At 38.7% G+C, this 19482-nt stretch overlaps 1 protein-coding gene across 1 annotated transcript in view; it reads left to right on the forward strand.

Moving 5' to 3' along the window:
• The window catches only part of DEPDC4 (DEP domain containing 4), a 45101-nt gene extending 35450 nt beyond the window's left edge, over nt 1-9651 (forward strand). Inside the window, exon 9 of the mRNA XM_064283692.1 lies at nt 9205-9651. Within this exon, the coding sequence (XP_064139762.1) occupies nt 9205-9380 (176 nt within the window). The 3' untranslated portion in view covers nt 9381-9651. The remainder of the gene's footprint in view (nt 1-9204) is intronic.
• The last annotated feature ends 9831 nt before the right edge of the window (nt 9652-19482 follow it).

A 19482-nucleotide genomic window follows, 5' to 3' on the forward strand; every position in this document is an offset into this window, starting at 1 on the left:
GTAGTGTTTTTCCAGGAATTCATCCATTTCTTCTAGGTTTGCAAATTTGTTAGAGTACAATTTTTCGTAATAATCTCATATGGTTCTTTTAATTTCAGTTGGTTCTGTTGTGATGTGGTCCTTTTCGTTTCTTATTCGGGTTATTTGTTTCCTTCCTGTATTTCTTTAGTCAGTCTAGCCAATGGTTTATGAATTTTGTTAATTTTTTCAAAGAACCAGCTTTTGGCTTTGTTAATTCTTTCAATTGTTTTTCTGTTCTCTAATTCATTTAGTTCAGCTCTAATTTTTATTATTTGTTTTCTTCTGGTGCCTGATGGATTCTTTTGTTGCTCACTTTCTATTTGTTCAAGTTGTAGGGACAGTTGTCTGATTTTGGCTCTTTCTTCTTTTTGTATGTGTGCATTTATCGATATAAATTGGCCTCTGAGCACTGCTTTTGCTGTGTCCCAGAGGTTTTGATAGGAAGTATTTTCATTCTCGTTGCATTCTATGAATTTCCTTATTCCCTCCTTGATGTCTTCTATAACCCAGTCTTTTTTCAGGAGGGTATTGTTCAGTTTCCAAGTATTTGATTTCTTTTCCCTAGTTTTTCTGTTATTGATTTCTAGTTTTATTGCCTTGTGGTCTGAGAAGATGCTTTGTAATATTTCGATGTTTTGGACTCTGCAAAGGTTTGTTTTATGACCTAATATGTGGTCTATTCTATAGAATGTTCCATGTGCGCTAGAAAAAAAAGTATACTTTGCAGCAGTTGGGTGGAGTGTTAAGTATAAGTCAATGAGGTCAAGTTGGTTGATTGTTGTAATTAGGTCTTCCGTGTCTCTATTGAGCTTCTTACTGGATGTCCTGTCCTTCTCCGAAAGTGGTGTGTTGAAGTCTCCTACTATAATTGTGGAGGTGTCTATCTCACTTTTCAGTTGTGTTAAAATTTGATTTATGTATCTTGCAGCCCTGTCATTGGGTGCATAAATATTTAATATGGTTATATCTTCCTGATCAATTGTCCCTTTTATCATTATGTAGTGTCCTTCTTTATCCTTTGTGGTAGATTTAAGTCTAACATCTATTTTGTCAGAAATTAATATTGCTACTCCTTTTTTGCTTATTGTTTGCTTGATATATTTTTTTCCATCCTTTGAGTTTTAGTTTGTTTGTGTCTCTAAGTCTAAGGTGTGTCTCTTGTAGGCAGCATATAGACGGATCGTGTTTCTTTTTCCAGTCCGAGACTCTCTGTCTCTTAATTGGTGCATTTAGTCCATTTACATTCAGCGTAATTATGGATAAATAAGTGTTTAGTGTTGTCATTTTGATGCCTTTTTATGTGTGTTGTTGACAATTTCATTTTTCCACATACTTTTTTGTGCTGAGACATTTTTCTTGTTAAATTGTGAGATCCTCATTTTCGTAGTGTCTGACTTCACGTTTGTTGAATCGTTACGTTTTTCTTGGCTTTTATCTTGAGTTATGGAGTTGTTATACCTCTTTGTGGTTACCTTATTATTTACCCCTATTTTTCTAAGTAAAAACCTGACTTTTATTGTTCTATATCGCCTTGTATCACTCTCCATATGGCAGTTCTGTGCGTCCTGTATTTAGTCCCTCTTTTTGATTATTGTGATCTTTTACATGTTGACTTCATTGATTCCCTGCTATGAGCATTTTTTTTTTTAATTAATCTTAATTTGTTTTTGTGATTTCCCTATTTGAGTTGATATCAGGATGTTCTGTTTTGTGACCTTGTGTTGTGCTGATATCTGATATTATTGGTTTTCTGACCAAACAATATCCTTTAGTATTTCTTGTAGCTTTGGTTTGGTTTTTGAAAATTCTCTAAACTTGTGTTTATCTGTAAATATCTTAATTTCGCCTTCATATTTCAGAGAGAGTTTTGCTGGATATATGATCCTTGGCTGGCAGTTTTTCTCCTTCAGTGCTCTGTATATGTCGTCCCATTCCCTTCTTGCCTGCATGGTTTCTGCTGAGTAGTCTGAACTTATTCTTATTGATTCTCCCTTGAAGGAAACCTTTCTTTTCTCCCTGGCTGCTTTTAAAATTTTCTGTTTATCTTTGGTTTTGGCGAGTTTGATGATAATATGTCTTGGTGTTTTTCTTTTTGGATCAATCTTAAATGGGGTTTGATGAGCATCTTGGATAGATATCCTTTCGTCTTTCATGATGTCAGGGAAGTTTTCTGTCAGGAGTTCTTCAACTATTTTCTCTGTGTTTTCTGTCTTCCCTCCCTGTTCTGGGACTCCAATCACACACAAGTTATCCTTCTTGATAGAGTCCCACATGATTCTTAGGGTTTCTTCATTTTTTTTAATTCTTTTATCTGATTTTTTTTCAGCTATGTTGGTGTTAATTCCCTGGTCCTCCAGATGTCCCAGTCTGCATTCTAATTGCTCGAGTCTGCTCCTCTGACTTCCTATTGTGTTGTCTAATTCTGTAATTTTATTGTTAATCTTTTGGATTTCTACATGCTGTCTCTCTATGGATTCTTGCAACTTATTAATTTTTCCACTATGTTCTTGAATAATCTTTTTGAGTTCTTCAACAGTTTTATCAGTGTGTTCCTTGGATTTTTCTCTGTACCACTTTTTATCTCTCAAGAAATAAAAAGGAAAGGGAAGTAAGCAGGGAGTTGGGGACCTCATACCACCAGGAAACCAGTGTTGGGAGCAGAGTGCATCCTTTGGGCCTGAGGTTCCTGCGGTGAGATGCTCCCAGACCAAGGGAAGACTGATGCATCACAAGGACCTTCCTCCAGAGCCGACAGAGAGAGAAAGCCTTCCCCGGGGCTGGCGCCCTGAATTTGGACTTGTAGCCTACTCAACTGTGAGAGAATAAACTCTCCCTTGTTAAAGCCATCCACTTGTGGTATTTCTGTTACAGCAGCCCTAGATGACTAAGACACTTTTATTGTTATATTATGGACATTTATTTACATTCTGTAGTCAGCTGCCTTAACAAAGTACCATAAACTGAGTGGCTTAAAATAACAGCAATTTATTCTCTCATAGTTCAGGAGGCCAGAAGTTTGAAATCAAGCTGTCAGCAGAGCCAAGCTAACTTTGAAGGCTCTAAGGAAGAGTTCCTTGCCTCTTCATAGCTTTGGGTGGCTCCTGGTAATCCTTGGCATTCCTTGGCTTATAGCTGCCTCACTCCAGCTGTCTCCTGCCTTCTCTGTATCTCTGTCTGTGTCCTTTTTTTATAAGGACATCAGTCACTGAATTTAGGGCCCATCCTGATCCATTGGGATGTCATCCCAGTCATTAATAGATTATGTCTGGAAAGAGCCTATGTCTAAATAAGGTCACATTCTGAGGTTCCAGGTGGACATGAATTTTAGAGGGACATAATTTAACCCACTATATATTCCATGTGAAAATTTATTCCTAATGAGAAAGAATTTAAATGGCTTTTAGTTTTCAGTGATAAAATGACTTCTTTCTTAGATAAATTAGTACATTAGGCCATTGCTTTCAGTGGCTTATCAGGGAAGTTTTGATTCTGTGTGGGTTTTGGCTTGATTGGCTGTTTGGTTTGCTTGCTTGCTGTGCTTTATTTTTTTAGATTTATTAACCCTGAGTTGATTTTATGATTTATAATTTCTGTGAAGATGTCCATATTTAAATTTCCTAATCTTTCCCATTTTCAAATCTATAATATACCCCAGATTTACCTTTCTAGATTCTTTCTTTCAGAATTGAAATAAACATTGTGAAATTATTTCTTTGATTGCATTTTTATCAGATCTAGGTTTTCTTTTTCTTTTTTTTTAATAACTTCCATCCTCAATCTTTGTTGATTAACAAGGATTAAATATATCAGTATTACATTCTAGATAAGTTCTTTAGGATTATTTTCTGCCTTACTATATATCAGATACTGCTGAGCACTATCATGGATTTATGAAATTATTTAACCTTCACAGTGATCTGTGAGGTATTATTATTATTCCTATTTTACATGTGAAGTAATTAAAACTTAGAGAAGCTAAGTGATTTGGCCAACTGGAACAGTAGGTAACCTGTTTTTCTTTAAAAAAAAAAAAAAAAAAAAGGCTTCCAAGGCATCATTACTTTTTAGACAAGGCATTTACAAAGTAGGGCATAAACTCATTTGTCTGAGTTACTTGGAATTGCTTAGGTAATAGTGCCAGTTTCTCACATTCCCCTCTTTGAACACAAGGCATATGGCAACTATTTGATGCAGTTAAACAATGGTACTCATGAAGTATTCTGAAACTAAGATCTAGAATCTTTTGGGGTGAATTCGATCTCATCTGACTAGTTTCAAAACAAACTTCAATTGGCTGCTACCATCATTCAATTAACTTTTTACGTTTAATTTTTCATACTTTTGGCTTTCGAAGGAAATGGAGGGTTTGGTAGCACTTTAATATTTATTTCCATTCAACATTCATTCACTTACATACTTCAAAGGGAGAAAATGAATATAAGTGCTTTGCACAGAGCCATGTGCTTCAAGCACTTGGAAAGTGAAGAGTTATCTGATATTTTTCCCTAAATACCTTGGCTGTTTTGTCTCTTCTTGAAGTTATCCATTATTCAATAAATTGTTGGGTTATGTCAGCACACAACTTAATGAATGTTTAAATTGTCTCTGAGCTTTGTGTGGTATGCTCTTTTTCCCACACGTGATTACTTGAAATTCCTGAGTGTTGATTTAAAGTGCTCTTGATATTTAGGAATCATCTGTCTACCTATTCAATTATTCATCAAACATTTTTATATCCCTACTATGTGCCAGACTTTGTACAAATGCCAGAATACAAAGATATATAAGATTATGCTCTTGCTTACAATAGGCTCATGTTCTAATGTTCAAGGTGCCTGGTACATAGAAGATGTTCAGTAAATATTTGTTGAGTAAATTAATTCAGTAAAAGAATTATGTCTTTTGAGTGAGAGGGACAGACACATAAGTCAATAATAAAAAATAACAGATATATGTTTAAACTTGAGGATATTATGGAAGCCTGGAGGAGGGTTGCCTGACCTAGTTTGAGGGGATCAGGCAAGGCTTGTGGGGGGGCATAATATCTAGTAGGAGTCTTAAAGAATTAGTAGGTGGAGGGAAAACTCCCCCAAAGGAGTGGGTGGGAGGGAAAAGGGACAATGTAAGCAAAAGCAGGAAAGTGGTACAAACTGCAGCCAACGGGTGACAGGAATTGAAACTAGAGAGACAGATAGGTGTCACTTTATGAGTGGCCTCATGTAGCAACCAAGGGACACATTAGGCAGTTGAGGCATTGAAAGTTATTTTTAAGGAAGTGCTATGGTTAGATTTGTATTTTAGGTAGAACATGCTTGCAGCAATATGGAGAATGGGTTGGAAAATGTAGACTGGAGGCAGACTTCTTAGCTAAGAGGCTACTACAGCAGTAAAATGAGAAATGATATAGGCCTGTTTCATGGCAGGGTCAAAGGGATAGAGAGAAGGAGACAGGTCTGAGAAATATTTAGGAGGTAAAATTAGCAACTTGATTGGACCTGGTGATTAGGAAGAAAGGTGACTCAAAGATAACTCCTAAGATTCCAGGTAGGGTGACTACCACCAAGTCAAACAGAAAATAAGAGAAGTCTTATTTTCCTAGCACTGCCGTAACAAAATATCACATAGTGTGTGGTTTTAGAGAACAGAAATGTAATGTCTCATGGTTTTGGAGGCCAGGAGTCCCAATCAGGGCATTAGCTCTAGGGGAGGGTCTTTACTTGTTGGTAGCCCTGGGTGTTCCTTTGCACTTCTTGACTTGTAGACAGTTCTTCACATGATCCCTTCCCTGTGTGTGTGTCACTGTGTTCTGTACTTTTTAGAAGACATTCTTCAGAAGGGGTTAAGTTTAGGACTCGCCCTACTGTGGTATGCCCTCATTAACATAACAAAAGAAAACCACTATTTCCAAACGAGGTTGCATTCATAGGTACAGAGGTTAGGACTTCAACATAAATTTTTTGGAGGGAACATAATTCAGTCCATAACAGGGATCATGTTAAGGGTGATGATGGGAACCTATCTTGGACTTTTGATTTAAAGTACCTGTGAGACATCCTGCTCGATATTTTCGCTAGGGCAACTGGACGCAATTTTGAAGCTCAGGCGAGAGGTATGAGCTAAAAATAAATATCTGGGAGTCATCAGCCTGTGGGTGGAAACTGAGGTCATTTAGAGTGCATAGAGTAAAATAAAGGACCCCTGGTGGTGCAGTGGTTAAAGTGTTCGGCTGCTAACCAAAAGGTCAGCGGTTCAAACCCACCAGCATTCTGTGGTAGAAGTGGAAGTGTGCTTCTGTAAAGATTTACAGCCTTCGAAACCCTATGGGGCAGTTCTACTCTGTCCTATAAGGTCACTGTGAGTCGGAACCGACTCAATGACAATGGGTTTTAGAGTAAAATAAGAGGTCCAAGGATAAAACCTTAAGGGATACCAGTAATCAAGAGGTAAGAGGAACCTGTGAAGTTAGACAGAGAAGGAATGTTAGGAGGGGAATGAGGTGATGTCATGCCCATAAAGCAAGGGGAATGCAATATTTCAGAAAGGAGAGTTTCATGTGGCAGAAGATCAGGGCTGCCAGTAGCTATCAGCAGGCAATTAGTGAGAGCTCTTTTTAGTAACTTGAGAGAGACAAATGCCAGGTTGCAGTAGAGTGAAGAGGAATGAATGGGTTAAGAAATGAAGAGTGGATGTGTGATGAGAAGTGGAAAAAAAAAATTCGGCAATAGCAGGGGCAATGCTAAGTCAAGGAAAAGATTTTAGCTTACTTAACTGCTGAGAGGAAGACTTCAGAAGAAGGGGGACATTGAAGAAATAAGAGATGACCGAAGGAGCCAGGCCCAGCAGGAGGCAATGAATTCAAGGGTACAGGATCAAGGGTTTGCCTGGAACAGGAGGAAGTGACAGTGTGTGTGTGGATGTAAACAAATCTTCAAAGTTGGAAAGTTAAGAGAGATTATAAGTGATGAACCCATTTTCCTTATTGAAGTAGTAGACCCTCTTGTCTAAGGGAATATAGGGGAGAGGACTGAAGGAGTGACATGGAAAGGGAATGGTTAGAAATAGATGGTTAGGAGAATGGGAAAAGGAGTTGAGCAAGTAAGTGGATTGATGAATAATTCTGAGCATCCATATGAAGTAGATCAAAAACTAGTGGTGCCATTTTGGAACATATGATTTTCCTAAGCTGCACTTAGTGGAATGTTGGAGTGAAAAATGTAGATTAGAGTATCGATTCTGCTGGGATTTTTCTTTGTTAGGTGTTGAAGGATAGGAGGGCAAGAGTATTGAGGGTACGTAGTGATGAAAGAATGGTTCAGATGTTCAGCTATGGGTCCGGCTCAGAATGGGAAAGAAGAGATTCTAGGAGAGAAGCTGATAAAGAAAAGTGGCACATTTGATCTTCTGAAATGTGAAGAGAGTTGTGGCAGAGCTAAAGGCAGTATAACAGTGGTAAAGGAGTTCTAGTGGTTGCAGTAGTTAAGTGCTTGGCTGCTAACCGAAAGGTTCATGGTTCAAACCCACCAGCCACTCCACAGGAGAGAGATGTAGCAGTCTGCTTTCATAAAGATTACAGCCTTAGAAAACCTATGGGGCAGTTCTACTCTATCCTATAAGGTAGTTATGAGTCAAAATCAACTTGACGGCACACAACAACAAAGACCTCTAGCCCTGGAAGTAGACAGTCCTGGGTGTTACAGATTGTATTGTGTCCCCCCAAAATATGTGTCCAGTTAGCTAGGCCACGATTCCCAGAATTGTGTGATTGTCCACCATTTTGTCATCTGATGTGATTATCCTATGTGTGTAAACCCTAACCTCTATGAGGTTAATGATGCAGGATTAGAGGCGGTTATATTAGTGAAGCAGGACTCAGTCTACAGGATTATTTTATATCTTGAGTCAATCTCTTTTGAGATATAAAAGAGAGAATTGAGCAGAGAGGAGAGGGACCTCATTACCACCAAGCAAGGAGAGCCAGGAGTGCATGCATCCTTTGGACCTGGGATCCTTCATGATGACAAGGACCTTCCCCTAGAGCCAACAGAGAGAGAAAGCCTCCCCCCGGAGCTGGCACCCTGAATTCAGACTTCTATCCTCCTAGATAGAGAATAAATTTCTCTTTGTTAAAGTCATCCACTTGTAGTATTCCTGTTGTGCCAGCACTAGAATTTAGATCATAGCTCAGCCACTTGGTAGCTATGTGGTCCATGCTTTTATTTCTTTAAGGTAGGGCTGATAATACTACCTACCTACATACCTATACCTTAGGGTACTGAAGATTTAATGAGAAAAAGTACAAAAAGCTTGAGATGTGGTGAGTACATATTGAATGTTAAAAAAAAAAAAAAAAACTAAGCTATCATTATATTATTATAATGGTGGCACAGTGGTTAAGCTCTCGGCTGCTAACCGAAAGGTTGGTAGTTCAAACCTACCCAGTGGCTCTGAGGGAGAAAGGACCTGGCAGTCTGCTCCTATAAAGATTATGTCCTGGAAAACCCTCAGGGGCAGTTCTACTCTGTCACATAGGGTTGCTCAGAGTCTAAATTGACTTGATGGTACCTAACCACAACAACAGATTATGGATAGAGAGTTGGGTTTAGGAGTTTAAGTATAGAAGCAGTGGAATTCCAGGGTATCACCATAGGTGTGGTTAGGTGAAGGCCATTACTGAGGAGAAAGAAAAAAAAAAAAAACCCTGATGCTTCAGGATTTCGAATGTTAGTCTGGTTGAGAATTGCTTTGGTGCAGACGGAGGCTAAAGTGTCTCCATCTGTAGATCAGCATAGGGAGAGCCTTGGTCAATTGTACATGCTAAGCTCAGAGAGCAGTGAGGAAACACTGGAGTGCAGGATTCAGAAATTTTGTGTTCAAAACATGCTTCTAATTTATTAGCCATGTCACCCTTGAAGCTGGGATAGTAAGTAGTTCCCTGCTTCTCCTACTTCATGGAATTATTTTGGAAATCAGCTAAAATAATGTACATAAACTGTTATGCTAAAGTATAAAGCACTTTATAAAGAGACAAGATTATTACTCTGAAGCAAAGAAAACATGAACATAATAATATCTACCACAGTGTGGGCAAAGAAAAAAAAAGGTCCTGCCTAAGGCCAGTTTTGATAATAAGTAAATTTGAGTTGTTGTTTTTTTTAAACTTGTTTTCCCTTTTTTTTTTTTAAGGTTTCACATTTTGCCAACGTTTGACAGACAAGGAGTTTGAAAAGCAAAAGGAAAGGACAATTCAGTATCTTCGCCAGTTGGCTCATGAGATTAATAGTAACTCCAACATCTCCTGGAAACAAAAAAGAAAATTAATTAAGGATTTTCAAAAACACCATCCAGAAGCTTTGCACTAACACTTCTGGAGCAAGAAACTAGAAACAATATGTAAATATAAACAACTCTTATGGTGGTTTTTCCAAACTGCCATGATTACGGTTCAGAGAAGGGACCACCTCCAAGCATTTTAAGTGTAATGATGTTTAAAATATATTAAGGAAGTTTTTAACTTTAAAAGGGAATACAAATTAGTCTTCCTGTATGGCACTGATTTACTTATTATGCTGCTAGCATCACGTACTAAATGTGCTGCTGTTATTAGGGATCTGGTACAGTTAATTTCCTGAGATTTACTACCCACCCCCCCACCCCCCCACCCCCAGAAAAGGAGCATTTCGTGTATGAACTCTCTGAAGAAAACATGTACTTTCCTTAGTATATTATGTTCAGGCTACCCTGGTTTAAAAAAAAAAAACCCTGGTAGGCTGCTATAATTTAAGTGAAATCAAAATGGGATAAGAGGTATAAAGTAGAAAACACACAGATTTAAAATTCATAAATATCTAAAATCATGATTTTGCTTTCTCTAATTCTTCCTTAATCCATAGAGTATTTATATTTTTCTTCTTTCCCCCTGGTTCTTGCTCTCGTTCTCTTGCTGTTTCATTCTTTCTTGCACTTGCCTTCTCTCTCTGTTCGTAAGTTGACTAGTCCACTCTGTTGCATCACTTTCTTTATGGGGCAAAGGTTACACAGCCAGTCTCTGTTGAAAGTTTACACAGAAAAACATTTTTCTTGTCTTAATTTATGACTGATCAGAGGGCAAGAAAGGCATAAATTATAAATACTTGGAAGAAATTAAAATATAGTGAACTAATGTCACAGTTGTCACCTTTTCATACATAAGCCTGATCTGTTGTTTTGAATTTGAATGCTTAAATCCAAGGTTCTCAACTAAGAATCTATAAAAAGGCTTCAAAGGGTCGGAGTAGTGTACTTTCTGAAATTGCAATTTTTTGTGTATTTGTGCTTATGGTTTTTTTCTAAGAAGAGGATCCGTAGCTTTCACCAGATTCTCAAAGGGGACTGTGACCCAAGCACATTTTGGAACACTGGCTTAGCGAACCAAAGAGGATCAACATAGTGTTGATTCTCTGCCTTTAGAGAACATACTAAAGGTCTTTATTAATGTATACTGATATATTTCCTAATTTTTGCTTTTATTTTGTGGATCAACTATTCTAAATGTTCAGATGTTATGTTAAAGTAAAGGCATTAAGCTAGACAATTCTATGACATTAGAAGATGTAAATGCCCCTAATCTGCACATGGCTATTTTAGAGTTGGAGAGGAAATTAATGTACCTCCAGTAGAAGACCTCAAAGGGTGACTATAGATAGACCATGCAGCCAAACACTCTTCATTGGAAGTGGGTGGGAGGAGTCTCTTTATTAGGAAAATCACTTTTTTAATGTTCAGTATGAATCAGGTGGTCATTTTATATGTGAGTGTGTATATGTGTGTGTGTGTGTGTGTGTGTGTGTGTATTCCCCCCTCCCCCCACCAAGTAAATGTGTTTACAAAGAAAAACTGACTGCTACTGAATGATTTTTGAAGGTTCAGGTTGCTTGCTATGGGGTCACTATGAGTCCGAATCCACTAAACAGCAGTGGGTTTAATCTAGCACTGCCACTCTACCTAGTGACAGCTCCATAAATTACAGGTAGCAAGCAGGCTTAAAAAGAATTTTTCCCAAGGGAATCCTTTTCATTTCAATTTTAGGCAAAACATTTTGGGAGGGCTTATTATGTGCAAGGGGAATCTCTGAGTGGCACAAACGCTTAAGTGCTCAACTACTAGCTTTGGCAGTTCAAACCCACCCAGAGGCACCTCAGAAGACAGGCCTGGCAATCTGCTTTTAAAAGGTCACAGCCTTGAAAACCCTATGGAGTGTAACAGATGTCACTGACTGAACAACACCCAAACCCGTTGCCATCGAGTCAATTCCGACATAGTGACCTATAGGTATAGAAATTTTTAAACTGGAGCCTACTTCGCTGTGTAAACTTTCACCAAAAGTGCAATATTATTTTAAAAAAAGACAAAAACAAAAACCTTATGGTGTGTAGTTCTAATCTGCACACATGGGGTTGCCATGAGTCAGAATCAACTTGACAGCAACTAGCAACAACATTATGTGCAAAGTATTTTTTTCCATGTATAAATAACTAGTATCCAGCTGCAACCACTGAAAAGCTTACCTCCTGATAAATTTCTGTGAAAAATAATGGTCTAATTCATAGTGGTTGAGACTCTCCTTTAACTTCTTAGATTAACATGTCCACATTCTCAGGTACTATCCAGGTATCTAACCCAAATAAATGATGCCGAGTCACAGCTTTTCTTCCCTCTTGTCAGTTATATACATAAAGAATGTTCAAGACTGAAAGTATTATTGAGACCTTTTTCTGGAAATCTTTCTTCCCTTTACTCTGTATTCTTTTTATGCTAATTGCTTGTGTGCTAGAAAGATTTTTTAACACGAAAACTAGAAAGTTGGGGTTGCATCCCCAGCTGTCACTTAACAACCCTGTGGCCACGATCCTATCAGGAAACTTTCATGAACTGACTAATTCATGGGTATAATATTAATTCAACATGCCAAGCAAGATGCTGGAGATATAAAGTTGGATAAGATATGTATAGTCTCCACCCTTAGAAAATTAAATCTAGTTGAGGGGAACATAGACATTAAATTAACAATGCAGTCAGTGTACAGAGGTATGAATACAGAATTTTGTACAACTAATTTCTTTAAAAAAAAATTTTTTTTTTAATTTCTTAAGATATCTGAAAGTATTTAAACTTGATCTGGAAGTTTGAATGGGAGTTAGACAGAGAGGAATTTGTCTCTAGAAGAGGGACTAGAATCTACAAAGGGACTGGGTTGATAACAGGCATTTTATACATATATCCATCTCCCTGGGATGGATGGATGGAGATATATATGGTTATATAACTTATGACTAGCAGTATCCCTGATTAGTGGGGGGAGGGGGATATACAATTAATGGAATTCTGCTGTTGTAGTAGAAAGAGAGAAGGGGTCTGTAGTGATCCTGAGTTTCTAATTTTGTAGACTCCATTAACTGAGATAGGAATAGCAGGTTGGGTTAGAAGGATGAGGGTAGAGAGGGAGAGCAATAATGAATTCTGACATTCTTCACAGGTACTGTGAGCAGCTAAATAGGTGTGGTAAGGCATAAACTTAGGAATTAGACACACCTGTGTTTGCATCCCAACTCCACTATCTAATGTGACTTTGAACAGTTACTCATCCTTTTGGGCCTCAGTTTTCTCACTTGTAAAATGAGGTTAATATCCAATTGCTGTAGTTAGGATCGCTATGAGTCAGAATCGACTGGACAGCAGTGGGTTTTTTGTTTTTTTGGTAGTTAGGATTAAGTGATATAGAGACTCTGCCTGTCACAGGGTAGGCAATCTTAATATCCAATTGCTATAAAAAAAAAAATTAGGATTAAATGATATAATAGAGAGACTCTGTCTGTCACAGGGTAGGCAATCTTAATAAATGCCATCCTCCCTCACCCTCTAAGCCAGTGTTTTTCAAAATGTGGTCCAGGGAATACCTGCACCAGAATCACCTGGAGTGCTTATTAAACAATGAAGCCTTTCTAAACCTACTGAATGAATGCATTGAGGTAGAGCCTGAAAATCTGAAAGTTAACCATCTCCTGGGGTTATTGTGAGGCACATAAATCAAGTGTTTTTTAAATTATGTCAATCAGTATGTGTACAAAGACTTCTTTTAATTATACAGCTGTTCGTTAATTCATTTCTATTAGCATTTTCCCTTAGGCCATAAATATGATGCCTTTTTTTTTTTTTACCAAAAAGAATACAAGTACCAATAGATATTTGAGACATTTTCCTAATTCTTAAAGTTCAAACTCAAAAGTAAAACTAAGTGCTTTAAAGATGGGTCAAGGATGCTAAAAACTAAGTCAGGAATAAAAATTTAATAAAATGTTAAAATTGATACTTTTCAAAAACTATTTTGATAAGGCTTTAGTTTTATTTGTTGATGTGTATTTCTAAAATAAAGACTAAGATTGCTTGTCATTAGAAACTTTTAAACTAGGTTATAACTGATACTTCATAATAAAAAATGTGTAATGACTAGCAATTCAACAGCTTATAAAAATTTAATAAACGTATTAGTATATATGGAAAATGTAAACACATTGAAAAATGTTTTGAGATGTACAGATTATAAAATTCAGTATTTCACACTGAACTGTACATGTGAAAATTACTGAAATGGCAAATGTTTTGTTACCTATTATTCGCAATTTTAAAAATTCACTATTTCAATTGCCAACTTTTTAGTGCTTCTATAATTATTGAAATTTAACTTTTAAGTTTTCCTGGTTTCTTTATTCCCAACTGTGTCTTGAATATTTATTGCCTTTCTTGTTATCATTTTACTAGAGTATATCCTTAAGCAGTTCTTTCAGAAACGGTCTATGAGTGGTACTGGGGGCAAAAGTTTTTATTTTGCCCCCAAGCTTGAATGCTGGTTTGACTAAATATTGTGGCTCCTCTTGCTCAGCATCTATTCCAGCTTCTTTCTAGTATGTATTCCTACACTTCAGAGATTAGAAAGCTAAAACCACATTTTCCATCTCCCTTGTAAACAGGGTTCTGGATGTGATTTACTTTCCACCATCCATAGACATGGCTGTATGTGACTTAAATTTGGAGCTCAGTTAAATAGAGAAAGAAAGGCAGCATAAGGCAACCATTTTACTGATGTGGATTATAGTGGCAGCTTCGTGATTTAGTCAGTGGCTTCCTGTTTAAACCAGAAGCTGCATGGTAGCAGTGCCTTCCTGGCTTGACCACCAACTTCTTGTTAGCCGAAACAGTCTGGTTCCAAAGCTAGCAGCTGCAGGGGTGGCTTCCCAATTCACCAAAGCACAAGAGAACTTACTGATCATGGCAGGAGCAGAAGCTCCCTTGGAGGTCTTGTCCTGCAGTGCAGCTTGGGGCCTCAGTCCTAGAAGCTCAGCCTATAGTCTGTTTCTTCAGTCAGCCCCATAATTCTCTAAACCATTGAATATCCTACAATAATTTTCTTTCTTAACCAGCTATAATAATCAGTTCTCTGCAACAGAACACTAACCAATACAGTAATTAGTGCCAGTGGTGTAGTTGCAGGCAACAAACTCCAGGATTGGTTATCTAATCCTGTTGGGGTTGAATGCAGTGAGGATCCTGCTGAAGGACACTGGTAGCTGATGATTGTCACTGGCAAAACAGTAACTTCAGATTATCACTTGTCATTACCTAGAATGAAGTGCCTTCTGAAGGCAGCCCAATTGGCTGCCATGATAAGCCTTTCTGGCAAAAGTGAGCAATATAAAGACTGTAACAGCCAGCTTGAAAATGGTCCTCAATAATCCCCACCGGGTATTCACACCCTTGTGCAGTCCCTGCTACCAGAGCTGATTTGTATGATCAATAAAATATGGCAGAAGTAGATGGCATGTCCTTCTAAGATTAGGTTAGAAAAGACTGCAGCTTCATTTTGTGCTTGCTCATGCTCTCTCTCGCTGTGGGGGAAACCACGTCATAAGTGGTCCCGTGGAGAGGCTCACATGGTGAGACCTGACGCTTCCTACCAACAGTTGTATCAATGAGCCTGGAAGTGGACGCTCTACCCCAAATCAAGTCTCCAGAAATCACTGTTCCAGTTGACATCTCGACTGCAACCTCATAAGAAATCCTGAGTCAGAATCACCCAACAAAGTCACTCCTGGATTCCCAACCCACAAGAACTACTGAGATAGTGCTTGTTGTTTTAAGCCGCTAAATTTTGAGATAGTTTTGTTACACTGTGTTATAGATTGAACTGTGTCCCCCAAAAATGTGTCAACTTGGCTAGGCTATGATTCCCAGTTCTGTGTGATTATCCATCATTTTGTCATCTGATGTGGTTTTTCTCTGTATTGTAAATCCTACCTCTATAATGTTATTGAGGCAGGATTAGAGGCAGTTATGTTAATGATGCAGGAATCAATTTACGAGATAAGTTATCTTGAGTCAATCTCTTGAGATATAAAAGAGAGAAGCAAGCAGAAGGACAGAGGGGACCTCATACCACCAAGAAACAAGAGCCAGGAGAAGAGCACATCCTTTCCTGCACTGAGAAGCTCCTTAACCGGGGAAAATTGATGACAAGGACCTTCCCCCAGAGCCAACAGAGAGAAAAAGCCTTTCCGTGGAGCTGCCGGCACCCTGAATTTGGACTTTCTAGACTGTGAGAGAATAAATTTCTCTTTGTTAAAGCCATCCAATTCTGGTATTTCTGTTATAGCAGCACTAGATGACTAAGACACACCACGATAATGTAGACTTAAAGTGGTTGCTTATTTTTAACTGTTAGTTTAAAGAAATAAAATAGCCTCAGAATTTGAAATTCTCAGTTGTAGGCATGGTCAAAGAACCAGAGACCTTCCATGACATCTGCAAAAGCATCCTAGATTTTAGGGCTAACAGGTCTGACATAGAGTAAGACACAGTATGATCCTGCAGGTTGGTGATCTTCAACACAAATTGGATTCATAGCCTAATAGTGTTTAACATATCCCTAAGGGTTTAAAGGGTTTGGTGGGTTAAGGGTTTAAAGCAAAGCCACGTGCTCTTCAGCAAATATTCTCCTTTTGAGAAATACTTCTGCTTACCATGGGATCTTAGTGGAAAATGAATGTCTGATACTTCTAGGTGAAGCTGGAGTATACTCCAGCACTCCACTTCTGGCTGGTGCCCAACATGTCATGCAGAATCACATACAAACCTGGCTTGGATTTTTTCTCTTTGGTTTCATGGAACCTCCATGAGGTCACAGATGTGGGTTGAGATAAAGGTAGCAATGCAGTGACACCAGATGCACTGGGCGTGAGCTCATGCAATTTACTTGTGCCCTTCAGGCCAGCTCAAGTCCAGTCTCATACTTCCACTTAGGATGGCATGCTGCTGAGCAAGCCCAGCAGGCGGTGGGGAAGGAAATTCAAAGCAGTACATCTGGTCGTTCAATTTGCATGAAGATGTGGTAGGAGATAGTGGCTAATAGCTTGGGGTGGTGGTGAGATTTGAAAACCGCAAGATTAGAAACCTGGTTGCTAAACATCTCAGAATGGCCTCAGAATGATGCAGGACTCAATTTACAAGATTAGTTATCTTAAGTCAATCTCTTTTGAGATATAAAAGAAGCAAGCAGAGAGACAGAGGGGACCTCATACCACCAAGAAACAAGAGCCAGGAGAAGAATGCATCCTTTGCACAAGGGGTCCCTGCACTGTTTGAAAGCTCAGCAAAAGGCTTAAGGGCCTCTTCTATACAAAGGGCTCTTAATATTCAGACGGACAATACACTAACCCCTGGATATCGGTCAGCTTCTCTCCCTAGCCAACCCAGTGCTTGCGCAATTGTGGCACATTCCGGAAAAATTCCCTCAGCTTCTTTCCAACTGTTTCCTAGTCTTTGGTACTGTTCATTCTGTTACTCAATCCATTAAGCAGAAATAATCTTATTTTCAATTTCCAAGAACTGTCCTAGGTATAGCAGCCTGTTTTTGTTGCACAGGATGCAACTGTCTCATGAAGTCTTTTGAAGGGTATTACTTAAAGTTTCTTTTGTTTACTTTGTTCCCTTAGGGGTTTGTTCTTGCTTGTTGGGTTTGGTCCTGCTCTGAGAGTATTAAACCAGTTGCCCTCTAGACCACGCCGATTCACAGAGACTCCATGTGTGTCAAAGAACTGTGCTCCATAGGGTTTTCAATGGCTGATTTTTCAGAAGTAGACTGCCAGACCTTTCTTCCGAGGCACCTTGAACTGCGAACATTTCAGTTAGCACCTGAGTGCATTAACCATTTACATCACCCATGGACTCCCTGGAGGTTTTAGTCTCCCTCAAATCTCTTATCTTTGGTTGTTTGTTCACTTTTTTCATACATAAATTCCTTTTTGCCTGTCAGTGAATGTAAATTTTAATTATAGTGCCTTGTTTCTGGGGGAGGGGAAGAGTTGGGGGACTGGCTTTAGCTATAGTGCAGTGCCACAATCAGATGCTCCTTTGGGGAAAAAAAAAAAACTCTGATGCCTTTAAAAGATATATAAAAAAAAACTCTGATGCCTTTAGGGGATATAAAATTATTTTGGGTTTCTTTCTATTCCTCCAACCCTTACACTTCATCCTCACTTACTGTTGAGCCTCAACACCAAGAAAGTGAGTAGGCAAAGCCTATTCAAGTCATGGTTCACCCATGATCTCCTGCTCTCAGAGATTAAAATATCCCTGGAATTGTTCTTATCACTTTGGTTTTCTCCTGCCCTAATTTAGGATATGGATTTTCTTGTCTCTTGTTTCTATAAAATACAATCTCATTTGTTTTCTTTTAGAAATTCCTCCACATTTGTTCCATCCATGGTACTTTGTTTCCTAGAATCACTTATGCATTTAATCGCCTAAAAAAATGTAACGTGAACTATTTCATGCATACGATAAAGTACAGACTCTGATATAATGAACACCCATGTGCCCACCACCTGGCTTGAGAAATATCACAAACAGCACTAAACTGCCCTGTGTATTCTTCCCTGATCTCATTTCCCTTCCCCTAGTCCCCACTAGAAACAATCTATTCTTTCCTCAGGTAAATATTTTTTCTATCATTTTAAGGGATCTGGGACAGATCGAGAAGTAGGTGTGCATTATATCAGTTTGAGTCAATCACCATTTAATCCCCTCAACTTTCATTATCACCAAAAAAAAAAAAAACAAAAAAACAAACTCATTGCCATTGAGTCAATTCCGACTCATAGCGACCCGACAGGACTGAGCAGAACTGTCCCACAGAGTTTCCAAGGAGCACCTGGTGGATTCAAACTACCAACCTTTTGAAAACCAGCAGTAGCACTTAACCACTATGCCACCAGGGTTTCAAGTTTCAAAAATTAAAAACTGGGGACGGGGCCAAGATGGTGAAATAGACACTTCCTGTGGTCCCTCTTACAACAAAGACCCGAAAAAACAAGTGAATCGATTATGTATGACCATCTAGGTGCCCTGAACATCAAAGACAAAGTCAAGGAGTCAGACTGAGCAGCAGAGGAAGGGAGAGACAGTTCAGAAGCAGCAAAGAAGTACCAGACCTGACCTAGCCAGCACCCTGCAGACTGCATCATCTGGCACACACAGACTAAGGCAAGCAGTAAAGTTTAGGATGCGTTTTACATCATGAGAAACTGAGCAGTGGAGAGTTTGGACAAGCCTCCAGAGCCAGGGGGAAGCGTGACTCGATCTGCAAAAGTTGAGTGCAAGTGTCTAACTTACTGTACAGGATCAAAATAACCCTTTCCCTTCTGGGACTTCAATAAGGAGAAGTGCCACTCTTCCCCTCACCTGCCCCTTCCCCACTCTGCTCTGTTGCCAATCTGGCAGTGTTCAGCAGCTGCTGTGCCTCCTAGGCCAGAAGTGGGACCCATCGCGCCCAAGCCAGTCTCCCAGCTTTGGGTGGGAAGGAACAAAGGAACGAAAAATACAGAAACAGAGACGTCAGTATGACACCATCAAAACAAAAAAGAGGGACTAAATACTGTAGTCACGGAACTTACATATGGAGAGAAAGTTAAGGCGATATTAATAAAAGATTGGTTTAAACTTAAAAAAACAGAGGTAAATTTTAAGGTGACCACAAAGGAAACCAAAAAATCTTCACATCAAAATAAAAAAGAAGAAAAACATAAAGACTCAGCAAATACAAAACCAATGACAATGAAAAGAAAATACATAAAAACAACTCAGCAAAGAAAATTAAATGTAACAAAGAAACTGTCAACACTATACGCACACACAAAAAAATACATCAAAATGACAGCACTAAACTCATACCTATCAATAATATTACACTGAATATAAATGGACTTTCACTGGCTAATGCTTTTCAGAAGTAGACTGCTGGGTCCTTCTTCCTTGCCTCTCTCAGTCTGGAAGCTCAGCTGAAACCTGTCCTCCATGGGTGACCCTGCTGGTATCTGAATACCAGTGGCATAGATTCCAGCATCACAGCCACACGCAACCCCCACAGTACGACAA

This window comes from Loxodonta africana, chromosome 4 (assembly GCF_030014295.1).
Source record: "Loxodonta africana isolate mLoxAfr1 chromosome 4, mLoxAfr1.hap2, whole genome shotgun sequence".
NCBI classification, from domain to species: Eukaryota; Metazoa; Chordata; class Mammalia; order Proboscidea; family Elephantidae; genus Loxodonta; species Loxodonta africana.